This window comes from Girardinichthys multiradiatus, chromosome 20, assembly GCF_021462225.1.
Source record: "Girardinichthys multiradiatus isolate DD_20200921_A chromosome 20, DD_fGirMul_XY1, whole genome shotgun sequence".
NCBI classification, from domain to species: domain Eukaryota; kingdom Metazoa; phylum Chordata; class Actinopteri; order Cyprinodontiformes; family Goodeidae; genus Girardinichthys; species Girardinichthys multiradiatus.
Window position 1 is genome coordinate 580651 of NC_061812.1, and position 26769 is coordinate 607419.

General features: G+C 45.9%; 1 protein-coding gene across 6 annotated transcripts in view; it reads left to right on the plus strand.

Annotated features, from left to right (window-relative positions):
- The window catches only part of LOC124856502 (E3 ubiquitin-protein ligase RNF123), a 74532-nt gene that overhangs the window by 3184 nt on the left and 44579 nt on the right, over window positions 1-26769 (plus strand). For 4 of the 6 annotated variants that reach the window (XR_007035360.1, XM_047346978.1, XM_047346976.1 and 1 more), the window contains exons 3-30: window positions 1729-1843; window positions 4896-4980; window positions 5745-5824; window positions 6010-6107; window positions 6184-6238; window positions 6329-6414; window positions 6493-6579; window positions 6660-6727; window positions 7446-7571; window positions 9001-9115; window positions 9273-9377; window positions 9609-9734; window positions 11915-12007; window positions 12089-12162; window positions 12269-12386; window positions 12794-12893; window positions 13022-13083; window positions 13664-13735; window positions 14044-14164; window positions 15862-15963; window positions 16428-16528; window positions 16775-16967; window positions 17077-17222; window positions 19289-19372; window positions 20005-20112; window positions 20199-20376; window positions 21564-21638; window positions 26582-26669. Coding sequence is in view for 5 of the 6 variants with exons in the window: in XM_047346978.1 (XP_047202934.1) it covers window positions 1762-1843; window positions 4896-4980; window positions 5745-5824; window positions 6010-6107; window positions 6184-6238; window positions 6329-6414; window positions 6493-6579; window positions 6660-6727; window positions 7446-7571; window positions 9001-9115; window positions 9273-9377; window positions 9609-9734; window positions 11915-12007; window positions 12089-12162; window positions 12269-12386; window positions 12794-12893; window positions 13022-13083; window positions 13664-13735; window positions 14044-14164; window positions 15862-15963; window positions 16428-16528; window positions 16775-16967; window positions 17077-17222; window positions 19289-19372; window positions 20005-20112; window positions 20199-20376; window positions 21564-21638; window positions 26582-26669 (2828 nt within the window). In the remaining variant the exon portion in view is untranslated. The remainder of the gene's footprint in view (window positions 1-1728; window positions 1844-4895; window positions 4981-5744; window positions 5825-6009; window positions 6108-6183; window positions 6239-6328; window positions 6415-6492; window positions 6580-6659; window positions 6728-7445; window positions 7572-9000; window positions 9116-9272; window positions 9378-9608; window positions 9735-11914; window positions 12008-12088; window positions 12163-12268; window positions 12387-12793; window positions 12894-13021; window positions 13084-13663; window positions 13736-14043; window positions 14165-15861; window positions 15964-16427; window positions 16529-16774; window positions 16968-17076; window positions 17223-19288; window positions 19373-20004; window positions 20113-20198; window positions 20377-21563; window positions 21639-26581; window positions 26670-26769) is intronic. The other 2 variants (XM_047346979.1, XM_047346977.1) reach the window with 1 other exon arrangement.

Consider the following 26769-nt stretch of genomic DNA (forward strand, 5'->3'; position numbering starts at 1 on the left):
TTGCATAAAATATTTGGTCCCAGCACCAAATCAATGAACCCTGGTGTTTCAACCACTTCTGTGGCTGCGAGCGTGGAGAACCTTGACTGTCCTGCAGAGTTCTGATCTCAACCTTCTTCAAAACCTTTAGGATGAATTAGAGCGGAGGCTGCAGTTCTGGTTCTGATCTAACTATGAACTCATTCCTAAACCTCGGTAGATGCTTAGAGAATGGTTAAAGTTGCTGCTGTTGGCAACGGTTGCTCCATCAACAAACTGGACCTTAGAGATTAAGAACAGGACGTCATCAAAGTTCATGTACATGTAGATGTATGCAGGCACATACAGGGGTTGGACAATGAAACTGAAACACCTGTAATTTTAGTGTGGGAGGTTTCATGGCTAAACTGGACCAGTCTGGTAACCAGTCTTCATTGATTGCACATTGCACCAGTAAGAGCAGAGTGTGAAGGTTCAATTAGCAGGGTAAGAGCACAGTTTTGCTCAAAATATTGAAATGGACACAACATTATGGGTGACATACCAGAGTTCAAAAGAGGACAAATTGTTGGTGCACGTCTTGCTGGGGCATCTTTGACCAAGACAGCAAGTCTTTGTGATGTATCAAGAGCCACGGTATCCAGGGTAATGTCAGCATATCACCAAGAAGGACGAACCACATCCAACAGGATTAACTGTGGACGCAAGAGGAAGCTGTCTGAAAGGGATGTTCGGGTGCTAACCGGGATTGTATCCAAAAAACATAAAACCACGGCTGCCCAAATCACAACAGAATTAAATGTTCACCTCAACTCTCCTGTTTCCACCAGAACTGTCCATCAGGAGCTCCACAGGGTAAATATACACGGCCGGGCTGCTATAGCCAAACCTTTGGTCACTCATGCCAATGCCAAATGTCAGTTTCAATGGTGCAAGGAGCACAAATCTTGGGCTGTGGACAATGTGAAACATGTATTGTTCTCTGATGAGTCCACCTTTACTGTTTTCCCCACATCCAGGAGAGTTACGGTGTGGAGAAGCCCCAAAGAAGAGTACCACCCAGACTGTTGCATGCCCACAGTGAAGCATGGGGGTGGATCAGTGATGGTTTGGGCTGCCATATCATGGCATTCCCTTGGCCCAATACTTGTGCTAGATGGGCGCGTCACTGCCAAGGACTACCGAACCATTCTTGAGGACCATGTGCATCCAATGGTTCAAACATTGTATCCTGAAGGCGGTGCTGTGTATCAGGATGACAATGCACCAATACACACAGCATGACTGGTGAAAGATTGGTTTGATGAACATGAAAGTGAAGTTGAACATCTCCCATGGCCTGCACAGTCACCAGATCTAAATATTATTGAGCCACTTTGGGGTGTTTTGGAGGAGCGAGTCAGGAAACGTTTTCCTCCACCAGTATCACGTAGTGACCTGGCCACTATCCTGCAAGAAGAATGACTTAAAATCCCTCTGATCACTGTGCAGGACTTGTATATGTCATTCCCAAGATGAATTGATGATGTATTGGCTGCAAAAGGAGGCCTTACACCATACTAATAAATTATTGTGGTCTAAAACCAGGTGTTTCAGTTTCATTGTCCAACCCCTGTATATGCTTAAAACATTAAACATAGTCTCTGTCCTGGACAGAGGGGACATCTGCTCTACCTTAAATCATAGTCAGATTCTGCTCTGTGATGAACTGAGTGAGTCAGAACTCATGTGGCGGTTCTGTTCTGTCAGCAGTGAATGGGCCGGTGAATCCAGTCCATCGGGATGAGCACAAAGGGAGGTCTCACGGCTCTGACGCGCAGGAACTACAGACTGGCCTCGGACATGGACAAACCCAGATCCACAGGTAGGAGGTCTGAGGGTCAGGTCCAGGGCTGTTATGGCGATATCACTGTATGCAACACAAAGAACTGCCTGGACTTCAATAAATGCTAGCTAATTATTTATGCACCGTGCATCAAGGTTCTCTGTGCTTGTAAATATATTTAGTGACACTTGTTTAATGAAGCTTGACAAGTTTTAGAAGGTCAAGAAGTGTTTAAAGAGAGCTGGCTGATGTAAGAAAATGTTGCGATGGTGATAAAAAGGAATAACATAATGAAACCAGGTTGTGATAGTTTTCTCTGTGCTTCCCTCCCTGTGTGATCAATGTCCTCTGCGTCTGGTGTGAACATCTGCGGCTGGGAGACTCTGTCCAACTGCCTTAATATTACACTAGCCTGAAAAATACAAGTTCATACCATTTGCATTATATCAGCCAACACTTATTGAACTCCAAATAGTCCTTGGTGAAGTTAATATTACACACATTGATATTGCAATGATGATATATTTGCAGCTTCATGGTCAAGTCATTAAGAAACTACAACCAAGTTGTTTTAATTGTTTTAACCAATGCAGCAGAAGGTAATTTTTTAAAACCTTGTTTTTACTATATAATACTATAGTTTATTAACAGAATACTTGAACTTCCAGGTAAAATACTTCAATTAACTAACTCTTTACCTAGGCCAGTAACATTCAGCTAAACTACTGAAAGAAATGAAAAGAATAAGATAAATAATAAACAACAAAGAATCAGAATCAACTTTATTGACAAGTTCGTACAAACAAACAAGGAATTTGACTCCGGTACACTTTGCTCTCTGGTTTTGTTTTTGTATTACACAATATACAAATTTACAATGTACAATATACACATATATAAATAAAAGGTGCATTTGTAACATCTGTATGATGCAGTGATGTCACAGTTCAAGGTGAACATTAAAGGGGACATATCCTGCAAAATCTACTTTTTTAGCCTTTAAATACATTTTCCTGTGTACCTGAACTCTGTAGGAGGGCAGAAAAGTTGAATTTAGTCTCTCCAGGTTTCTGTTTGGGTGGTATTTTTCAGTCCGTTCAGGTTTCTCTATCATTTGTTACATTTTTCCAACTGTTTTGTCACAGTTTTTCCTGCTGAACAGCTAAATAAGGTCATGGATCTGCGGCTGATCAATTTCTTGTATTTGTAATTTTTATTTCTCGCTGTGATTTTGTAGTCCAAGCTGAAGAGTGCCGACGCTGAAAGAGGATAAGTTCGGTTGGGTTGTTGGGTGTTTTAACACACAATTCATGACACCGTCCCCCAGCATCAGAACCTCTTAAAGTTCCTGATTAAATTTTATTTCATGGAAATGTTCCCACATCAGTGGAAAAATTCCTCTTCGTCTGCATGAAGCTCTTCAAGGACGAGTTCTTCATCAACCTCCTCCAGTATCAAGAAGGATTTGCTGAAAGACTTCATCTGATTAAGGGCTCGGTTCCTTCTGTCTATGGAAACGACGGATGCAGGAAGCTGCAAATAACGCTTAAATGACACCAAACTTTATTTTAGACATTCATTTATTGTGTAGATGTGACGTCCTGGCCGTGGTTCTGATAGCAGCAGCATTGGGTCTTCTGCTGATGTTGGTGCTGCTTTTAGCTTCTGGAGAACAGAACCGTTCTGCGTGTTTTAATATTATTATTACATTAACAGTTTTCATTGTTGTTGCTGTTTTTGTCTTGTTTCTGTGGTGCTAGATCATTGTTATCAAACTACAAAAATGGCTGAACAGGTTAAAGTGGAGCGCTCTTTGACCTTTAGGGGGCGGGGTGTGAAGTGCCTCAGCAGCATTTAAAGAGACAGCACCAAAACAAGTTGCTCTCAGACGTTCCTCAGAACAGGTAAAAGAGGAGCCTGAGGAGCTACAAGAACAAGGAGTTCAGACCAAAGCGTTGAGGTTCCACCTTATATAGACCACAGCTGGATGATTTAAGGGGGAAAGGAAGGATTTAAAAGCATCATAGGTGCCCTTTAATATTTCAGAACCAGGTTTGTTTTTAGCAATGAAGTCAAATTAGCTAAATCAATTTTTTCTGCCCAGACATAACCTCCTACATGAACTGTTCTAATGAACAGGAGGACAGGTTCAATAGGGGCAATGAGTTTCATGGCAGCCACTCTCAGTAGCAGCTGGGACAGGGAGCATCTGCTTGGACTGGACCGGCAGTTTTAATGCTGTCTTTTCCAGGCGTTGTGGAGAAAAACAGCTTGGTCAGGGACACCGTCTATTCTTAGGGAATCTTTGGCTCAAACTAGTTTTATTTTTAACCCTGTTACGGCCATCGGAACGGCAGACTGTACCTTACTTTGGGTCTGAAGATGGAGTGTTTTTTCAGGGATGTCATTGGTTTATAGATCTATGATGTCACGGGGATCTCCTCCGTCCTGGGAGCTCTGCAGGAGGATGGGTTAATGCCGTGCATTCTGGGATTCAGAGTTATTACCAGCCTCTTTTCTTCTCTGTGTAGTTCAGTTCTTGTTGTTCCTCTCATGGCTGAAGCCCATTAATGTTGTCTGTGTACCCGGAGCAGGCAGACATTAATACTGTTTAATTGTTTAATAGTTTCTTGTGGTTACCATCTCAACCAGCATGTTTTCCTAATATGGTGCTGCCTGATCAGGAAGCCCTAATGGTTTAAGGTTTTCCTCAGAGCTTCAGCGGTGGTTGTCTGCTTCTCTGGGATGCTGCTCACAGGCAGTTCTGCTTCTTGTTTTACTAAATCAGTAAAATCATGCTCAAACCGGGTCTCATATTACTCTGTAACCATGGTAATGCCTCATTTCCTCCCCCTGGAGCAGTTTACCTGGTCAGGTTTTCACACTGAAAATTTCCAAACTCTTTCCTGGAGAATGACTTTGCTTCCTGGAATAATATTGGGAAACGGAAGCAGGCATCTGAGGTTCTTGCTGAGTTCTGTCAGATGGTTGATGCTGGTCCCAGCCAGACTGTCTCCATGTTGTTCCTGTTTGATGTTTGGAACATGATGAAGATGCAGATCCTCAGCTGAACCTCTTCTTTGTCTCTCAGGTATCGTGAATGAGAAGCTGCTGAGCGACTACCTGCATCATGTGTTTCCACCCAGCACACAGGGACCGACTGTCGCGTCACTCAGGTACTGAACAGAACCTGCTGCTCCAGAGTCAGGTTGTTCCTGGTCTTGTTTCTGCAGTCCAACAGAACCAGAACTCTGTAAAAAACACAACAAACCTCAGTTATTTTAGACTTTTGTTGTTAAAGGCTTGTTTAAAATGTTTAGTTGAGTCACCTTGAGTCTGTAATCTGCAGACTGCCTGCTGACCCATACAGACCCGTCTGTGTTGGTTCAGACTCAAACCCAAGGTCTGTTTAAATCTAACTTCTGTACGTTTACTTGAACGCCAGATCGGAGTGTGTGTGTGTGTGTGTGTGTGTGTGTGTGTGTGTGTGTGTGTGTGTGTGTGTGTTGTCCACCAATAAGCCACCAGCTTCATGTTTCAGCCACAGGTCCATTAATAGAAAGGTTCTGTCAGCTGTTCTGTTCTTGTTCCTAACAGTCGAACATAAAGCTGCAGGTTTTTATTTACATCTTTTACTCCTCTCTGATTTTTACTTTATTCATCAACTCTTTTCTATTTTATGCATAATTCATGTTGTAGTCATTTCACCTTCATATCTAAATCTTTGAATGGATATTATTATTAATATTAATATTTGTGGTGGTAGCAGTGGTCAGAGGCTTGGATCCGAGTCAGGTGACTTGGACTAGTAGTATGATTTACTTTTACTTTTTAAACGTCGATTTAAAAAACCTTGGTTCCGCTGGATCAGAACATGCTTTGAACAGATGATGAAAAGCTTCATCTGTTTCCTGAACTTCTGCTCTCTGTTGGTGTGCAGGAAGCCTCTGGGTTTCCAGGACCTGGGCTCTCATCTGGAGAGACTTCTGTCTGAAGGAGAAACTTCTGAGGACAGCAGAGGTAAAGGCTCAGTTCTGCTGCTGCTGCCTTACATACATGCAGATTAAAACACGTGAAAGACCCATGGAGGGCCTCTAGTCCGTGTGCAGGGCTGAGATGGAGAGCAACCTCCTGATGATGTTGGTGTTTCAGCCTGCAGTCAGCTGAGGTGATGCTTATGATGTCCATTATGTTTCTGCGTTCAGATCCGTCTGCCGAAGGTCGTCTGGGCCCTCAGCCTGTGGTTCTGGATCACACCAGCGGCTTTGAAGGTCTTCTGTTTGTGGATGACGACCTGCTGGGGGTGAGCCGGGTCAGATGGATGGTTTGGAAGCTCCAGGCTGAAACAGAAGGTCTAACATCATGTTTGCTTCCTGCAGGTGATCGGCCACAGTAACTTCAGCTCCATCAGAGCCACCACCTGTGTTTATAAAGGTAAACATCTCACTGCTGGTTGTCCAGGTTACTTACAGACCGGCCTGAACTGAGCTGAACATCCTGTCTGAATGGGTTCTGTTTATGCAGGGAAATGGACCTACGAGGTTCTGATCTCCTCTCAGGGTCTGATGCAGATCGGCTGGTGCACGCTGAGCTGTCGCTTCAACCAGGAGGTGATGATGACGATGAAGAGTCAGGTTCGGTTTGACGGTCCGGATCAGTACTCACGCTGGTCTCTGTTCTCTCCTCAGGAAGGGGTTGGGGACACTCCGGACTCATACGCCTACGATGGGAACCGAGTGAGGAAGTGGAATGTGACGACCACCAACTATGGAAAGGTGAAGCAGGGAAGCTGTGGGAGTGTCTGTGGGCGATCAGGAGTGGGTCAGATGTTCATGTTTTGGGTTTTTCTGAGCAGTCGTGGGCAGCTGGAGACATTGTGAGCTGTCTGATCGACCTGGACGAAGGAACCATCACCTTCTGCCTGTGAGTCTGCACACATGCTAACTGTCAGGTTTAACCAACCTAACAATATTTATAACAACACAAAAAGAAAAGAGAGACAAAGTATTAGTTTCTTTTACTCGCTTTGCGAGGAGAGATTTGTTCAGTTACAGATCTGAACAGCATCTGTCCGCTTCCTCTTTTTATTGTCTTTCGGGGGTCCCTAGTTTATAAAAACATTGTTCTCTAAAGGATGGAGGAAAACAACAGCTGCATCATAAACAGGTCATAAACAGCTTTATACATTAACAACACATTTCCCACAGTCTCCTCCAACTTGTAGGGTCAGTTGTGACTTTTTGTTGAGTGTAATCAGCCTTCATCTTTATGACCTCCTCAACTGGACTGCTTCCTTCTCTGCTAATTCAGCTCCATTTATGATCTTTGCCTGCAGACAAACTCACACATCCTTTCTCACACATATATCATGAAAAGTTATAAGATCAAATAGTCAAGTTAATAAATAGGAGAAACTATAAGACAAATCTTTATTCAATTATTCCAACACTAACAGTTTCCATCTGTTACTCGTCTCTATGCTAAGCTAAGCTGAGTGTAGACATGACTCTGAGGTAAACGCCTCTTTCCACCGCTCACAGCAGTTCTGTCTCCTTAGAGGTCTGCTGATAGCAGCTGCTCGGCACAGAGTCTCTCTACCAGAACCAGAACTGGTACCACCATCTTCTCTCTGTGTCCTCAGGAATGGTCAGTCTCTGGGCACGGCCTTCAACAACATTAAGATGGGTCCTGGCGTGGCGTACTTCCCGGCCATCAGCCTATCCTTCAAAGAGTCGGTGGCTTTTAACTTCGGCAGCAGACCGCTCAGATATCCTTCCAGCTCAGAAACACCTGATTGGTTCTTTATCTATCATCTTCATCATCATTTCTGTGGTAAAGATGCTCCTGTGTGTCCAGCTGGTGGTTCTCAGCCAGTGATGGTGAATTTTACCTGAAGCGTCATTATCAGGTCCGAATAAAAAGGAGCTCAGTGTTGCTTTGAAACATCTTCAGACTCTCGGGCATGAAGCTGTTTAAAGATATCTACGTGCCAGCCTGTGTTTGTGTTTCCTGCAAAGGCAGGTCTTCTTCTTCAGCAGCTCTGCACTCATGCTCTTTGCCTAAATTTAATCAGGAATTCTGCATTAATTAAGGAGGAAATCTGCCCATATTTATGTAAAAAGAGCAGATGGCTTTGCATTTGTCAGAGAGCAGAGCTGTATGTGTCCTAGTGCAGAAAAATACCATCTGCTGAAAGCCGGTGGCGTTTGTTGTGTAGAAGAGGCGCACGGCCAGGAAACCTCACGTTGTTACACATGCTGTGGATCTCAGTAGACCACATGCTTCAGTCGAGGCTGATTGATTCAGAATGGATGAGTTAAAGTTGTACAGTCTACAGCATCCCTGATCTAGAAGCACCACTATAACATTTTCTCTCCAGCTGAATATTGTTCTTAATGTTCTGAGGAACCCATATCTTTCTGGTTATTCAATTAATAATTAATGACAAACATTTTTCAGTCAGTCAGACTTTTGATTGTCCACCTTTCATACGATGTAACCAGAGTGCTTAACAGAAGCATTTAAGCAACAATCAGAGCAGAACGGAGTCGATAAAATCAGGAATATTAGCAAACTGGACTAGAAGCTCGTATGACATGTTGAACTGAGGAGGTCTAATCTCTCCACAGTTTGAAGTAAACAGTATGAAAACATCACAGTTCTAAAAATATAAAAAATATTATAATCCTGCAGTAAAAGATTAAATTATCTTTGATTTATGATGAAATCTAACATTGCACCTGATCCTAAAACAGCTGGTTGGTTCTGGCAGGTCTGCATGGATTTAGGACAAAGATCTTCATGGATCTGGTGCAGAGGTCACTGCTGCGTCAATTTCGTATTCTGATATTTATTGTTCTGGTTTCCAGCTGTTGGCTTCTGCTTCTCTGGCGCTGACGCTGCATTCAGTGACCCATTCCTGGAACAAGAACAGAACGTCGGATCTCATGGTTCGGGTGTGAAGTCCTGACCTGACTTCATCAAATCTGACTGGTTGTAGCAAAGCCAATGAGTTTAAATATCTGAGCTCTAGTGAATGCATCCTGATGCAGAGGCAGGATCGTCCTCCTCTGGGCTGGTACCGAGCAGAGACAGAACTCTGCAGAACCCAACCTAACTGGAACCACTGCTGACAGGCAGGGATATGGTTCTTCTCAGAATCCGATGTTTTTGTCTTTAACCTAAGTGGGACCTACATACCCGGTGGAAGGCTACTTGCCCCTGCAGGACCCCCCCACTGCAGACCTGCTGAAGGCCCACAGACTGCTGAGCCACATCAAGAACGTCCTCTCCACCTCCATCAATGTTCAGGTGATTTAACTTTAGGACTGGTGGTGTTCCACAGTGTTCTGATGCTGCAGGAGCTTCAAGAAATGCTCTTAAAGAAATGACTGGTCCACTGGAGTTTTTAGGACATGTCTCTGTCCCTGTGGTGTATTTGAAGACCTCCCATCCTCTGTGTGTGCAGGAGGAGAAGCTGTTGGAGAAGGACTCTTCAGTCTGGAGGCTTCATGGAGAACCAACAGTTCTTATCACTCTGGCTCACATCTTCAACCATTTTGCTCCTCTCATGGTGAGACAAACAGCTGCACAAGCTTATCTGTGTTTCAGTTCAAAACGATCCAGTTCAGAGGAACACGTCAGAAACCAGAAGCAGGAGGATCCTCTACAGAGTCACTTTAAAGCTCAGCAGTGTAGGGCCCAGATGATGCTGAGATTGCAGAGTCCAATGTGTCCAGTGGCAGCTTCCTGTCGGCAGGAGGTACTGCTGCACACAGGATTTACTGTGTGTCTCTCTCTCCAGTGTAAGGTCTACCTGGTGGAGGACGTGCTGATGAACTTCCTGCTGGGAATCCTGGAAGGAGGAGGATCTGTGGATGAACACCCTCTCATCCAGCAGCTGCTGGACCTCTTCTGGCTGCTGATGGAGGTAAATATGAACCTGTCTGACTTTCATCATCAGAACTGAGCTCCATTCTGAGCCTAAATCTGTTCTTGACTGGTTCCTCTAACAAGGAGAGAGCGAGCACAACAACCTGACCTCCTAAACTGTGATCAGACCTTCTTTGAGATGACCATGAATGTTAAAGCTGGTTTCTAACTCTGGTCTGTCTGTGTGAACTTGTTCCACCTCAAACTGCAGCTCGACCCAGCGAAGATCAGGAGATTCAAGCAAGTTTCAATAAAAATAAATCAGATTTGAACTCCATAGATGGAGGTTTTGTGGAGAGCGCCCCCTGGAGGGTGTTGCAGACAGAACTGATGTTTAGATTTTACCTGTTGCAGCAGGGAGTGATTTCCACTTCGCTCCGTTCACGCTGCAAGCAAATGTGCCCAAATCTGATTTTCTTTTTAGGATGAGACGTTTTAGAACAAGTGTGAACGCTCAGATGAAGCCCAAATCAGAACTGTTCACGTCAGATTGACCCACTTCCACGTGTGGTTCTGAATCCGACTCCTATTCTAATCTATTTGAAAGCGACTCCGGTGGGAACAACCAAGGTGGATTTCATTTCACTGACATCTGTCAGAACTTTACGTTGGTGGGAAGGCATGGCGGTTAGCAAGAAGGGCCACTACTGCAATGGTACCGCACAGTGGTGGGGCAGTGAGATGTTAGACCTTATCAGACCTTATGGAGTGACACCTCTATTCAATCCAAATTGGAATTTGGATCGTCCCGGGATCCGAACAGCATTAGCATCAAAAGCTCAGCAGAATGCCAGACTGTTTCCTCCTCAGCACCTGCTGACACGTTCATCTGCTTCTGCTGGACGGACACTTTATAAAAGCAGACATTTCCTCCATGTATGAAACCGGTGTGTAACGTCGTCGTTGTTGTTCTGTTGCTAATCCGGGTCCGTTTTAAACTGTTGCCATGGTGACAGACTCAATGACAGAGGGTGGGTCCATTCCTTTTCCACCTGCTGGTGTATGACCTGACAGCCAGATGAATGGACCAGACTCCTCAAGGATGGATCTACAGAGAGAACAGACTCGCTGCATCGTGGTTGGCTTTTATTTTTTAAAAAGTAGGGAACCAGGAAGTTGGGTGGAGAAGAGGGGGGAAAACATGCCTCACGGGTGTCTGGGGTTGGGACTCGATCCCAGACACCCTCCGTATGGGTCACGTGTTCTACCACCACGCGGCGCTGGTGTCACAATATTTTAAACTTTAATGAACCTGCTGGGTTTTAGAGCACAGACTCATTTTACTGTTCAAGGTCACAAACATAGTGTCTAAATCAGTAAACGCTGATGGACCAATCTGCCTCACTGGCTGTTTGGGTGTTGTCAGCCTAATAAAAGCTCCACCTGAAGAACATGAAATACCTCACCTTTTATAGGGACACAAGAGATTCTCTTTAAATGTAGTTCTTTATAAGTGTGTTGAAGGTCTGTAAATGAGTCTTCCCTGAATGGAGTCCCAGCAGGATAAATTAGAGAAGCAGAAGCTTAAATGTCTTCCTGTACTGCTACAAACATCACCGAGGTGAAGATGCTGTAGTTATTAGTCCTGAAATAATTCAACACTCATTAAACCCAGCGACTCGTCAGCAGATAACAAATAACATTCCCAGTCAGAAAGCCAATTAAACCAGGTTCTTTCTGTTTGATCCACAATCTGTCTGCAGGAACCAGACACAGACACGGAGATCTACCACCATCTGCTCCAGCTGTTCTAGAGTCATTCTGTTTCTCCATCAACAAGCGCCAATCAGGTTCCCCCAATGGGCTCCAGTGGTCATAGGGTCCCTCCAACAGGTCCCGGTGGGAATCGGGTCCCCCCAACAGGACCCGGTGGGCATAGGGGTATACACGAAGCTTGACAGTTCTGATGATGTTGATCAGTTCTAATGATGCTTCCTGTTAGGTTCTCCTCAGGTGTTCTAATCGGCTTCATCGATCTGGTCGGTCCGAGATGTTCTGATTGGCCTTGATGATTCAGTCAATTATTCAGCACAAAAAGAACTCTGATGGCTCATTAATATACTTTATTTAAGGAAGGTTGGAACCGAAACTGGACCTTGAGGTCCTGAGGAGCTGAAAACATGTTCTGACAGGTCACAGGTCAGCCTTAAAACTTCATGATGTTTCTTCTTTCTGCAGGACCACGAGGTCAACGAGTGTCTGAAGCAGCTCATGATGTCTCTGCTGAGGGCGTACCGTTTCTCTCCCATCATCCCAGACCTGGGCTTCCAGGTATGACCCACTCTCTGATCACCTACTCCAGGAGTAGCTCTTCTCCACATCTGAACAGATGTTTGTCTGGTTCTGTTCCAGATCCACTATCTGCGTCTGACCACAGCCATCCTGCGTCATGAGAAGTCCAGGAAGTACCTGCTCAACAGTGTCCTATATCCTTCTGATATCACCATTGTCTGTGATTAAGGTTACTTCAGGACCAGCAGGTGATTGGTCCTCATAGAGTTTGGGTCGACTGTTTTCCTTAACGAACGTTACGTTTGATGTTCTGCGTTCAGTGGTCTTCTTCTACATCAAGACTCCTCTGAGAGTCAAGGAGGCAGGGCTGGAGGAACTCATCCCGACCACCTGGTGGCCCACGCACTTTGACAAAGAGGTACTCCTGATGATCTGCAGAACCTGATCCAGGATGTGTTTTTATAAACCAGTTCTGACAAACAGAGGTGGGAATACTCTGATTGGTCGATTTCCAACTTGAACCTATATGGTGGTTAAATTTTCCAGCTGCCTCTGAATGCATCACTGAACCGGATTCCAGAAGCTTAATAAGTTCTGCAGTTTCTGATCCGTGGTCTAAAGCTCAGGGGTTTATTTAGTGACATGAAACCTCTGCAGCCTGCTGTGTTGCAGTTACTTCTTCATCCTACAGGGGGCAGAGGTGCATCTAAACTAAATAAGAAGAATTTATCCTCCTCAGTTATCTGTTAGTTTCTTTCACTGAGATCAGAGGAAATGTTCTTCTCACAGTCTGAGCTGGACCTTCCTCTTCTGGTTGAACTGCAGGGTAAAGATGAACGAGATCCCAAAGACGAGAGCTCAGATGAGCGTCTGAGACGCCGGGCGTACGAGCGCGGCTGCCAGAGGCTGAAGAAGAGGATCGAAGGTCTGATTGTTTCTCTTAGGGTTTAAGTTCAGGAACATGATGTCTGCTTCTGCAGGTGTTAATGTTAACCTTTCAGCGTTTCTGTGTTTTTCCTCCATTGGACTGACGTCTCCTCTGTTCTTCTTCAGTGGTGGAGGACCTGCAGGTCCAGATCCTTAAGCTGCTGCTTAACAACAAAGACAAAGCCACGGTAGGTCTGAGTTGAGGTTGCATGATAAAAGGGGAACAGGCGATATGTGATAATGTTGGGGTAGTGAAAGGACAAAATATTCATGGCTTGGATCCCTGAAAATGAATCTTCTGTCCAGCTGCTTGAAGAAGATGTTCGTGTATTGTTCCCATCTCAACACGGATTTATTGAAAAAGTTCTGCTGTTTTAGAAGAAACTACATCACCTTAGTTGTAGTTTCTTAATGACTTGACCTCCTTCTCCCCTCCTTTACTTTCTAGAATGTTTTATGCTGCATTAAACAAGAGAGCTTCACTGCTTGGTACCTAAAGAATGAACTTATCGCAGTCCAGGCAGATCTTTTATGGAGTTCTTACAGAGTTATCACCATGAAGATACATGCAGGTTATTGAGGAGCGAGTTATGGAGGGGCAGTAATAAAACCCTCAGAGGTTCATCCTCTGCTAGTTCTTCAGGATGATGTAAGGCTTTGGTTGGGAGGTACTTTTGTGAGTAACTCCAGGATTTATCAGATCAGGATGATGTTCTGCTCCACCTGTTTCCCAGCTCTGACAGAAACATCTCTATCCATCTCTTCCAGGGAGAGGCTTCTCGTTACATTTTCCTCAACAAGTTCCGGAAGTTCCTGCAGGAAAATGCCAGCAACCGAGGGGTAAGAACCATCAGTGAGGAACCATCACTGCAGCATCACTCAGTCCATGTTTTATCAGACCGTTCATCTAACTGGATCAGTCTGACCAGATCTCGGTCTGAAGGACTGAGAACATTTACAGTTACTGAGTTGAAATGGCCCAATAGCGCCACCTGTTGAAGCATTCTCATCACATGACTATAAGATGTGTTCAGTGTGCTTCAGAGGTGTTTACTGAGCAGCACAGTCACCTTGATGATGAAGCTCTGATCCACTACCTGTTTGTTGTCCTTCACGCTCACACAGTGTGTGTTTGTGTGTCTGAGCAGCACCCCACAGCTCTGTGTCCTCCAGAGTACATGGTGTGTTTCCTGCACCGCCTCATCACCGCCGTGAGGAGCTGCTGGGATGAAGGCAGCAGGACGAGTCCGAGCAGCCTCAGCAGTGAAGGTAGGATCCCATCATCATCATCATCATCATCATCAGCAGCATCAGGGGTATGAAGGTATCTTCAGGAACAAACACAAACCATCTGCTGCAGAGATTAATGATGGTTCTAGAAAACCTAACATCTGACGACAACTAGAAGATGATTAATGATGGAAGTTCATCCCAAACAACATGATGATAGATGAGATAAAACCAGGAGGGATTTTAAAGATGAACAGTCTTCATGGACCACATCGTGGTGGTGTTTCCTCATGAACCTCAGCTTTGACTCCTAACCAGAGGAATGTTGAGGTTTATTCTCAACTGTAGCGTGTAACAAAAATGAGAAGATCATTCAGATGTAGAACATTGTGTAAATCTGAAGAACCTGGACATCTGCATCATCCTTCAGGTGATCATTTCCATCCGAAGCTGTTCTAGTAGAAGGTCAGCTGTCATGAATTGAGAATGAATCTGATGTTTTCTAGAAAAAACAGGATCTGAACTGAACATGTGATGGAGCAGAGAACCCAGATCTGGTCTCAGTCTGTTGGGAAATGCAGCTTCCGTGTCCTACTTCCCAAGGTCGGATAAATGCTGCTGTTGGTCAGCGAAGAAGAAGAAGAGGAAGACGTCTTCGTATGCAGAGAGAGAAGAGGAAAGGCAGGAGTCTAGGACTGACAGCAGGAACTTTGAGTGTTGCGACTATGACAGGAGAAGCTAGAGTTGGCTGACATGATGGAGAGGAGGAAGGTGGACATATTCAGGAGACCAGGTGGAAAGGTAGCAAGGCTAGAGGCTTAGGAGCAGAATCCTACCATGGTGAGGAGGAGAAGAGAAATGGTGTAGGAGTTATCTTGAAGGAGGAGTTTTTCAGGTAGGTTCTGGAGATGAGAACGGTGTCAGAGAAACTGAAGGTGTGATGTTCACTGTTGTTAGTGGTTATGCCCCACAGGTAGGATATGACTTGGAGGAGAAGGAGAAGTTTGAGAACAGAAGGAGATGAGAGAGTGGTGATTGGAGCAGATCTCAATGGACATGTTGGAGCAGGGAACAGAGGTGATGAGGACGTGATGGGCAGGGTTGGTGTCCAGATAAGGTCTGATTACAGGTGGTGGTAGATGTTACAAAGAGGATGGAAGAGGCTGTAGTGAATACTTTCTTCCAGCAGAAGCTGGAACTCAGGATGAACTACAGGAGCAGAGGTAGGAGCACACAGGTGGATCCCTTCTTGTGTAGAAGATGTAATCTGAAGGAACTCAGTGACTGCAGGTAGTGGTAGGTGACAGTGATGCCAGAACTCTGAAAACGTAAAAGCTGAAAGAAAGCCTCATTCTGTGGGAGAAGGTCAGGAGAGAAGAAGTCTTCATGTATCTTCGAAACATGGTGGGGGTTCTGTCATGGGATGGTGCTGCATGCAGGAATCAAGTTCACGTTGCTGGAATAGTGAGTGTAGTTCGATCATCAAATGGTCAACCTGGACCTGGACAGAAGGATCATCCTGACAGAGAAGCTGAGGGAGTTCAGGCCGACCTGGAGAATAAAACTGTGACTGTGGAGCTCGTTAGAACCATAGAAACCGCTAATTAATGACAACTGCTCTGTGTTGTCATTAATTAGATCTGTACCTTTGTTGTTAGTCTGAAGCTCTAATTAACGCGCTTTCTGTCTGTCCCTCGTTACCTCGGCTTCACTCTGACTGTCTCCTCTCTCTCCAGAGGCTTACGTCCCCCCTCAGCTCTTCTACAATGGGAAGGTGGACTACTTTGACCTGCAGAGACTAGGGGGGCTCCTGTCCCACCTGAAGAAGACGCTCAAAGGTGAGCCACATTTCACACAAAGCTTTGAGAACCCAGGAGAGAGCGTTGAAGGTACAAGGTTTTGCTCTGCAGTCTTCATAGTTACAGTTAGGAGACCTAAACTGTCCCCCACCCTCTCTAATAACCCCCTGACCTCCTCCTGACCTCCTCCTGACCTCCTCCTGCTGCCTGCATCCATTAATCATTGTGATTTAAAGCTCCCTGGTGAAATCAGCCTGTAGGACCTCTCCAGGATGGACTGTTGGTCTGTATGTGTGGGAGGTCTGCTGAGGAGCAGGAGGTTCTGTTATCCTCTTTATCAGAAAGTCTGTGGTAAAGACTGTTACAGTTTGAGTGAATCTTCAGAGATGATTCGTTTCTGTTGGTGGAACCTGTAGATGGAACATATTCTCTGATGTCTTCTGAGACAAACTGATCCAGGATCTCTTCCAGTTTCACAGATTAGACTGCTTGCTGTTTTCCAGATGACCTGGCCAGTAAGGCCAACATCATCATCGATCCTGCAGAGATCCAGGCCACATCCATGGAGGACCTGGATGAAGACGAGGAAAGCGGAGCTGCTCAGGTCTGTTATGTTGATCAGTGAAGGTTTGATTATCATTGAGGAACCACAGGGTTCCTGACATGATCCAGCTGTGCAGGGCGTCATCTGCAGACCAGACCTGAGCTCTGGACCAGAAGACCCAACAGAACCACACAGGCTTGTTTAGACCTGTTAGATCTACCAGCAAGCAGCAGATGGGGAGAAGACTGAAAGCAGATCACTAAAACACCTTGTCCTCTCCTCTCCTGCTCGGTCTTGTCCTTTCAGAGGCCTTTTGGAGCAGCAGCAATGGGTGGAGCTCTAGCAAGGCCCAGCTGGTTGAGTTCTCCCACATTGGGCCGGGCCAACCGGTTCCTGAGCACGGCCGCTGTCAGCCTGATGACGCCCAGACGGCCGCTGTCTCAACCAGAGAAGGTGAAGGTCCGGACCCTGGCTGTGGAGCAGCGTACCGAGGAGGACAGTGAGTGATGCCCAAGATGTCCAGAACATCCGTGAACTTGTGGACCCTGGTCACTGGACCTGTTGGCACTGTTTAACTTCCTGCCTTCTGTCTCATCTCTCTGATTTAGTCGAAGGGAGCCACGGAAAAGACGGCCTGTTGCTGGGGCGACCGCAGGAGGAGCCCGATCAGCCAATCACAGACAAGTCTCTGCTGGAGATCATTGATGGCATCGTGATGATGTACAACCTGAGCGTCCATCAGCAGCTGGGGAAGGTCAGTCTGGTTGATCAGGAGGTCATGTGACCATAGATGCCTTCCTGCCCACCGCATGGCGCTGTGTTGTAGTAAAGTTATAGTTTTCTGCCAACCCGTTAGATTTACCTTAAAAGGCGTCTCTTTCATATCAGTTACCTGAAGATTCTTATTAAATAAAATATTGTTATGCCTCGACGGTTTGCAGTGACAGTTCCTCGATCTAGATTCTGCTGTGTTTTAGGTTCTCTTTAGGTTTGTTTTATTAAAGTCAGAATCAATCAGCAGTTACAGAAGACATTCCGATCACTTATTTATTTCAATATACACATAAATGATCTTGTAGCCAGTGTAACTTTGGGGTATATGTATTGAAATGAAGTAAAATAACTTGAAATAATAAAAGAACCTAACCGAACCAAAGCTTCTCTGTTTAACTCTTTCACTACTGGAGGAAACCACTGGGGGAGCTGTTGCTGCCATACTGCTCTTTCTTTGCTGAAAATACGTCAGGACCAGCCGCCAGTCAAACACAGCGGTTGGCTGCTCATCCTGGGCCTGGGCCTGGGCCTGGGCCTGGGCCTGGGCCTGGGCCTGGGCCTGGGCCTGGGCCTGGGCCTGGGCCTGGGCCTGGGCCTGGGCCTGGGCCTGGGCCTGGGCCTGGGCCTGGGCCTGGGCCTGGGCCTGGGCCTGGGCCTGGGCCTGGGCCTGGCCTGGGCCTGGGCCTGGGCCTGGGCCTGGGCCTGGGCCTGGGCCTGGGCCTGGGCCTGGGCCTGGGCCTGGGCCTGGGCCTGGGCCTGGGCCTGGGCCTGGGCCTGGGCCTGGGCCTGGGCCTGGGCCTGGGCCTGGGCCTGGGCCTGGGCCTGGGCCTGGGCCTGGGCCTGGGCCTGGGCCTGGGCCTGGGCCTGGGCCTGGGCCTGGGCCTGGGCCTGGGCCTGGGCCTGGGCCTGGTCCTGGGCCTGGTCCTGGGCCTGGGCCTGGGCCTGGGCCTGGGCCTGGGCCTGGGCCTGGGCCTGGGCCTGGGCCTGGGCCTGGTTCTGCTGGAGGGTTCGTTCTGTTATAAGCGAGTCAAATGTTGAGTAGTTATGGACTTACCAGTCAGGGGGAAGAAAGCAGCAACCAACATGGAGGACGAACAACAGATGATCATCACTAAAGAGGAACTGTGTTTCCTCTGGTATCAACTGATGCTTTTATGGAGAGAAACCTTTAGAGTATATTTCATTTTTCTGAATCCAGTAGTTTTATTTTAGAGCGGAGGGTCAGTGGAGTCCAGGTCAGGTTCTTGCTCATCCAGAGCTTTCTTAGAAACATGGGAAGAGTAGAAGATGGTGCAGACAGTAGTGAAGACATTCTATAACTGTCTGGTTTATGAAGAAATTATGAGTCTGTAGGATCCAGAACTAAATCTGAAGAATGCTGGACCATGCAGTCACATTAGTGTCACCATGTTCATGGTTCAGTTTCAGCTGTTAGGTTCATTTGGGTCATCGACATCAGCAAATGATGATGAGAAGGAAACAGCTTCTCACCTGTTGAAAGTTGTTCAGTTTTTTATTTTCTCTCCTTGTAACAACTGGGAGCAGCTCAGAGGTCTGGCATCTTTTCTCTGTGGTGTCTTCATTGCTGCTGGTCCACGCCGAGCAGAGGAGCTGTCTCCAAGATGGTGACGATGGAGCTGCATGCTTCAGGGCTCCGGGCAACATCTACATGTTTATGTCTATGAGAACAAACAGGAGCCAGGGATCACATGACTCTGCAGAATGAAGATGACTGCTCAGGGAGCCCTCAGCTGTGTGAACCAATCAGAGACCTGACAGGCAGAGGAAAACCTTCATGCAGGTCTTCATGAGCAGACAGACCCAGAGAGGTTCTCACCGTGTTTGAGGAAAGCAGCAGTCCAGTTTGTGTCTGCCTGCAGCTGTGCAGGTGCTCTGGCTGAACGTCCACTGCTTCACCTGGTCTGTCAGAACCTTCTCTCCCAGCTCCATAAGAACCTGCAGAAACAAGATGTTAGCTCAGTCAAACAGCAACAGAACCTGCTGATCCAAACTGATCAGCAGTAAACATGTTCCTGTTCCCTGCAGATGGTGGTGGTGGCAGATGAAGTCCATGAATACGCCGTGGCTCTGAAGGACACGGAGGAGAAGATCGCTCGCTGTCCTGCCAGGGTGAGAACATTTCTGCTGACGTGTTCAGTGTTTCGGTCCCACAGGGGGCGCCAGAGGGCAGTTTGAGGAGGCGTGACTCTAAATTCATCCAGAATCTTTGATCTCCTGTGTTGATGATGAGGTCCAACAGAACATTTCACTTTAAACATGAAACATCTGAGCTTCACACTGAAGGAAATTAAACTAGTTATTAAACTAGAAATTAAAAAGTAAATGATTAAAGATGCTCCAGTAATGACTGGCTTCTTTACATTTCTGACATCATCTTCCCTGCATGAATGACAGCATCTCCATGTTCACTTCCTACTCACCACACCTTCTTCTGCTTAACAAGGTCCTGATCAGGTGACCACCTGAGCCCAGCAGCACCACAACAAACTGCTGCAGAGTTCTTCCATTAAATATTCTTTCATTATTTAGAACGGTTTTCATTTTCTGCCTCAACATCAAATATATCTGCATTCATCATGGCTTATAGAATAAAACAAGATGTTCATTACACACACACACCTAGAAAGAGTAAAATGTGAGAAAACGATCTGTTAGCAGTGGTCTGTGTGAGCTCAAGTTGAGTTCTGATGGTTCTGTTCTGCTGATGAAGGCAGCCAGTGACTCTGAAGTGTGTGTTTCAGCGTGCAGACATCCTGGAGGAGCTCCAGAAGAGTCAGAAGGTTTTTGCTGAGAAGTTGAACCACCTGAGCCGCAGACTTGCCTGGATCAACGCCACCATCTACTCCAAGGTGATTCATCGTCTCCGTCTGACTGCAGAATGTTTTGGATCCGATCAGTTTGCAGCTCTGATTTCCAGACGTCTGTCTCTGTTCAGGAGAAGATGCTGGACGTCTACTGGCTGCTGTGTGTTTGCATCCGGACCATCGAGCACGCCGACAACACGGGTTGTTTGTTCGCCTTCACGCCAGAGTTCTACCTGAATGTGGCCATGAACGCGTACAGCGCCCTGAAGAACTACTTCAGCCCTGCCAACAGCATGGAGGAGCTGCCAGGTAAAACCAGCGGAGTTGTTCTGAAGCAGGTTCTGATACCAACACAACCGGGTAGGAACTGCTGGGCTGATGCCTTCAGGCTCTGCTGTCGTAGACCCTTGTGGCTGAAAGGTCACAGAAGATGTTGATGGAACCATGATGATGTCTTTATGACAACATTTAACAATATTTCATGCAGATCTCATTAAAACTGTCATGTTACCATGAATGAGACTTTAGATGCCCCAGTATGGCCCAGCATGCTAACTGTTTCTAGTTCTGGTTTTCAGTCCCGTTCTTTGTTGTGAACCCTTAAATCTTCAGCTGGTGATCCAGATCATCTCACCTGCTGTAGTATGATGGTTTGAGCTCAAGGTCCGCAGACTGGGTCAGCTGGAAGCTCCGAGCTCATAACGGATCATACTTCAGAGACAGTCTGACACTCACATTTAAATAAATGGACGCACCCGGCCAGAACAGTCTCCAGAACCTGTTCACTGGTTCCAGACCAGTTCCTCTTTCAGGTTCTTTATTGAAACCGTAACGGTTCATTCTGGGACGTTTGGTGTGATCTGATGATCCCATTGTTCCAAGATCTAATGACCAATGGCATCATGGGAGCTGTAGTCCTGCAGATGACAACATGGAAACCAGCCTTGAGTTCTGTTCACATCATGTTGATTTGTGTTGATGTCACCGTGGCTCAGAATGGCTCCGCCCACAACGCCACCTGGTTGACTGCAGTGAATCACCTCACAGCGGGCAGGGTTGGTGTGATCAGGTCCATTAACAGGATTACAGCACCGTGTGTCGGATTGAGCCTGCTGCTTCAGCTGCTTTGTGTGTGTTCTTGTACTCGTTGCTGAGTGAGAACCATTTTTCATATTTTTATCGCAAAGTGAGGACATTTTCCTGGTCCTCACTTTTTCAAATTCTGTTCTTGGGACAAGGGTTAGGTTTAGGACTAGGGTATGAATTGAGTTAGTGTTAGTGTTAGGGTTAGGGTTAGTGTTAGGGTTAGGGTTAGTGTTAGGGTGAGTTTATTGTTAGGGTGAGTTTATTTTTAGGGTTAGGGTTAGGCACTAAAAATCAAGGAAAATGAATGGAAGTAACTGAAAAGCCCTCATAAAGATAGTAAAACACGGATGTGTGTGTGAACGTTGACATGCAACATCTCTCCCATAAATAACCTTTAATTTTACCATCAGGCTATGAAGAAATGTTGACGCAGCTCGCCGCCATCTTTGCCAAGCACTTTGCAGACCCACGCATTGTTGGAACAGGTAACGGGGAACACACACACACACACACACACACACACACACACATGTTGACAGGCTGGGAGACGAGAGGGTTGGATGATGATCAAGTGTTATTACAACATAAAATCTCTATGAAATAAACATTACCTGTGTACCTCAGGAGCTTTTAATGGTTTTCAGTCATCAACAGAACTCTTCAGTTTTGACATAGCGCCCCCTGCTGTGTGAAATAAACCCTCTTCCGCTGGTTCTCTTCCAAAAACCACTGAATAGTCACTTCATTTTAATCTAAATTTAGTTTTGAAGGAAACGTCCCTCAGCTGGTGAACGTGGCGCCGACTCTCACCGAGTTTTAAACTTTTCTAACTTGTTCGATGATAACTACGTATCTGAGAAAAAGTCTGTGTTAAACCATCTGTGCTCGGCGCCTGGAGCTGGTTAAGATGCGGGTCCACAGGGTGTGGGTGTGGCCTCTGCTCACCTAGGCTGCTATATGCATCATCCACCACCTGACGACAGCTCTCATTCAGGACTCTGCTTCTACCTGGCTGTCCCTCCACCTGTGGCTCTTCACTTCCATCTGCTGCAGGTACATCCACCGAGGGCCCTGGTGAACTTCAATGTCAGCGACAAGCATGGTAACTTTAACATTAACTTCGGTCTATTAAACATGTGCTCCCTCACTGCTGAGGGACATCTCATCCAAGATCTCCTGTCCGACTGGAAGTCAGACTTCCTTTGCTTGATTAAATTGTGTCAACAACCTAATGACTTGGTCTCCCTGAGCAACTCCACCTGAGTTTAACATCTGACATGATTCGGGGAGGGGTGGAGGGCGGCTATAATTCACTGGAAGCAGTGGAAAGTCCTCCCTGTCTCCGTCCCCTCTTCCAATCATTTGAATACACCAGGCTCTCTGGGTCTACGGCTCTCTGGATCCACGGCTCTCTGGATCCACGGCTCTCTGGATCCACGGCTCTCTGGATCCACGGCTCCCTGGATCCACGGCTCCCTGGATCCACGGCTCCCTGGATCCACGGCTCCCTGGATCCACGGCTCTCTGGATCCACGGCTCCCTGGATCCACGGCTCCCTGGATCCACGGCTCCCTGGATCCACGGCTCCCTGGATCCACGGCTCTCTGGATCCACGGCTCCCTGGATCCACGGCTCTCTGGATCTACGGCTCCCTGGATCCACGGCTCTCTGGATCTACGGCTCCCTGGATCCACGGCTCTCTGGATCCACGGCTCTCTGGATCTACGGCTCCCTGGATCCACGGCTCCCTGGATCCACGGCTCTCTGGATCCACGGCTCTCTGGATCCACGGCTCCCTGGATCCACGGCTCCCTGGATCCACGGCTCCCTGGATCCACGGCTCCCTGGATCCACGGCTCCCTGGATCCACGGCTCCCTGGATCTACGGCTCTCTGGATCTACGGCTCCCTGGATCCACGGCTCTCTGGATCCACGGATCCCTGGATCCACGGATCCCTGGATCCACGGCTCTCTGGATCCACGGCTCCCTGGGTCTACGGCTCTTTCAGTATGATGATTGTTGGTGACTTCCACATGACCTTTCCAGAGATTTCACTTGTTGTCTGGAAAGTTTTGGACTCCGACACATTGAGTTCCCAACTCATTCTAAGGGTCATATCTCGGCTTTGGTTTGCTTTTCTGGTGTCATCTCTACTCACTGCGAAGCTGATTTGTTTCCCCTTTCTGATCATATGTTGAGTTCTTGTACTGTAAATGGAAGCTGTACTAATTAGATTTAGGAAAATTCATGATAATAACCCTGACATTCTCTCATCTGCCATATTTGACCTCCTGTTCATTCACAGCTCCTCAATGCCTGATGAACTTGTTTCTTACTATATGGTCAATCTCCATAAACTTCTTCAAACATTTGCTCCAGTCAAACTCTGATCTGTCTCAGGTTCTCCTTCAGCAACGTGGTTTACGCTCACCAGCCTCACTACACACTTCACATTAATCATATTTAGTTTCATAAGGACTGCATTGTCTCAGCTAAATCATCATGGTACCCTGGTTTAATCGGTTCTAGTCCTGGTTACTCTAAGTCTCTTTTTGCTCTCCGACTCATCCCCTCCCATTTGAACTCCGTTGACTTTTTCAACTCTTATGTCCTTTTTCTGTTTTCAGGATCTCTTATATCCACCAACAACGTAACTCTGTAGGAGACTCTATATTCTCCCAGCTGTCTTCTTGACAGTTATTTTCCAGTTTCACTCTGCTTCCATAATTGACGTTAAAGCTGGTCTCCCCTCCTTGGTTCTTCTCATAACTACTATTATCCACTCTTCCCTTAACACTGGAATCGCTTCTTCATCAAGCCTGGTGCAGATCCCAGTAATCTTCATCCAATATCAAACCTTCCTTTAATTTCAGAAAACCTCCAGAAAGTAGTTGTCGTCAATAACCAGTTTTTATGAACAATTTCCGTCTGGTTTCGGCTGCCCCCACACCCACCCTCCCATTGGCCATAAACCCTTCTCCTGGTTTACCTCATATCTTTCCGGTCTCACTCAGTCCATCCCAGTCCGCTCTTCACGTTTGTTTCCTGTTTCTGCAGGTGTGCCCCAGAGTCCGTATTAGGGCCCCTTTCATTCATCATTTACATGCTCCCTCTTGGCCATATGTTCCCCAAATGGTACCACATTACAATAAGGTCCTCTTATAGGTCGCTTATAAATAGTTTACAGATATGATATTAATTCATCAGTAAAGACATTACAAATCATTAAGAAGTGTTTATAATGCAGTAATTAAGTAGAATATATTATATGCTACAAAATCTGTTTACAAATTGTTTACAAGGTGATAACTTTGTCTCAAATATTTAAAATAGCAGTTCTACATGAACAGGTGAACAGATTTGACTCACTATTTAGCAAGAAAGTGGTAATTTGGTTCTCTTTCTCCCCCCATAATTAATGCAAAATAAACACTTAATGATTTGTAATGTGTTAACAGATGAATTAATAACATATCTGTAAACTATTTATTAGCAATCTATAAGGGGAGCTTTATTGTAAAATGGTTCCCCCCAAATATAATATTAATTATCATTGTTACGCAGATGACACCCAACTCTGCATTTCCTCCAAACGTAATTCCTCCACTCCACCTACTTCCTTTTCGGACCGTCTTCTGGAGATTAGGTCATGGTCCTCCTTTGATTTTTGCTCCTTGGCACAACTTCCACTTTTAACAAACTTCAGTTTCTCCATTAATAGTGATAATTCCCCCGTTCATCCTTCCCCTCAGGTAAAGGGTCTGTGTGTCATACTTGATAGTACTCTCTCATTTCAGTCTCATATTCATTATTTTACCTGGTCTGCATTCTTTCTCTCCGTGCTGCTGCCATCTTGTCCATCATCACTTCCTGGTTTGACTGTTGCAGTTTTCTTCTCTTTGGTCTCCCCAATAAGTCCCTCCAGAAACTCCAGCTTCTTCAGATGCTCGCATGTAAAATACACACACCCGACTCACTCGTGTGATAACTTGTACTCCCTAAGAGGGCGCATCAGGTCTACAGCATCTTCATTGGTTGTCCATAGAGGCTGGGATAAACTTAAAATTTAAAGTCTCACATTTAAGTGCATCCACAACCGTGCCCCTGCTGATCTTCATGGCACCAATGCTTCCAGCTCTCAGATCTCTCTCTGCAACTCATCTTCTTGTTCCTTTTGCCCTTCTTGTCACAGTGGGGCTTTCAGTCGTTCTGCACCTCGGTTGACTTCCTCTACTTGTTAGGAATAAAGATTCTCTTCTCTTAGCTAAAATCACAACTGTTCAAACTGGCTTATTCACCTTAACACAGATTTTAACTGTTTCCTGGATTGCTATTATTGTTTTATTGGTTATTTATTCATTTATTAGTAAGGTGACCTCAAATAAAATGTATCATTATTATTATTATTTTAATGGTTATCGATTTATTTAATTAGCTCCACCCCCTGGATATTTAATTTCAAAATGAACCCCCACCCAAATAAAACGTATTTTCAAAATAAAAGCTCTGATCCAAGTAACTGTTCATTAATTAAAATTTATTAATTCTGACACTATAAAATAACCTTCAAAACATAAAAATTACAAACCAAATTAGTAGGGGTGCACCGATTGATCAACCGGCTGATCAATTGGCCTAAATTTCCTTAATTTTGGGTGACTGGTGATCGGCCAATACTTGCATGTGAAACCGATCTTATCTACCTCCTTAAAGGTCTGGAAATCACCCACTACCCCCTTTGCTGTGCCGTGATAGAGGGCTGACTGACAGACCCGCCCACCAGGTCAAGTCTGCATGTGTGCGGTTCACAGCTGTTGACAATATAAGATTGGAACATTGAAGGTGTCTTGTGACCTTGTGACCTTATGACAGGTGACGGTGTCAGTTATAAAGAAAATTGGTATCGGCCAAAATTGGAATTGTCAGCCCAGGCTTTTTAAAGATCGGTAATCAGTGATTGGCCAGAAAACAGCAATCGCTGTCATCCTGACATCACTGGATGCTGAGAACATTTTGTGGATTTTCACACATGGAAGCAGGAGGCCTTTTGATTAATTACAAACCAACAACAGCTGCAGTGGACATTTTAAATGTCACACACACACACGTTAATGAGTTATATCTCTTGATGGAAAAGGAGGTCCGGAGAATGATGCTGAGGAGGTTCTGAAGTGAGTCAGGTTTAATATTCTGGAGCTGATCAGACTCCAAGCTACAAATATTCTTCTTTTCTACCAGATTTGTTTGTGGGGAATAAGACATGAACATGAATGTTTCATTCTTTAGACTCAGATCCTTTGATGTACAATCAACATGACCTGTGGTCCACACAGCAGGGGGCGCTGCAGGGAGTAGGGGTTGCATCTTGATGTTGTTCTGACTGTCTCAGCTCAGATCTCCTTCACTAATGTGTCTCTGTTCTCTCAGATATCAAAGATTCCCTGATGCAGGCGTTGGCCAGCTATGTCTGTTACCCACAATCCCTTAGGGCGGTGGAGAGGATCCCAGAGGAGCAGTGAGTCTTGATGTCTTTCTGAATATATCTAGAACCAGGATTAGGACCAGCTGATGATGACACAAGCAAACTCTGGACTAATGTTGATCAAAAACAACGT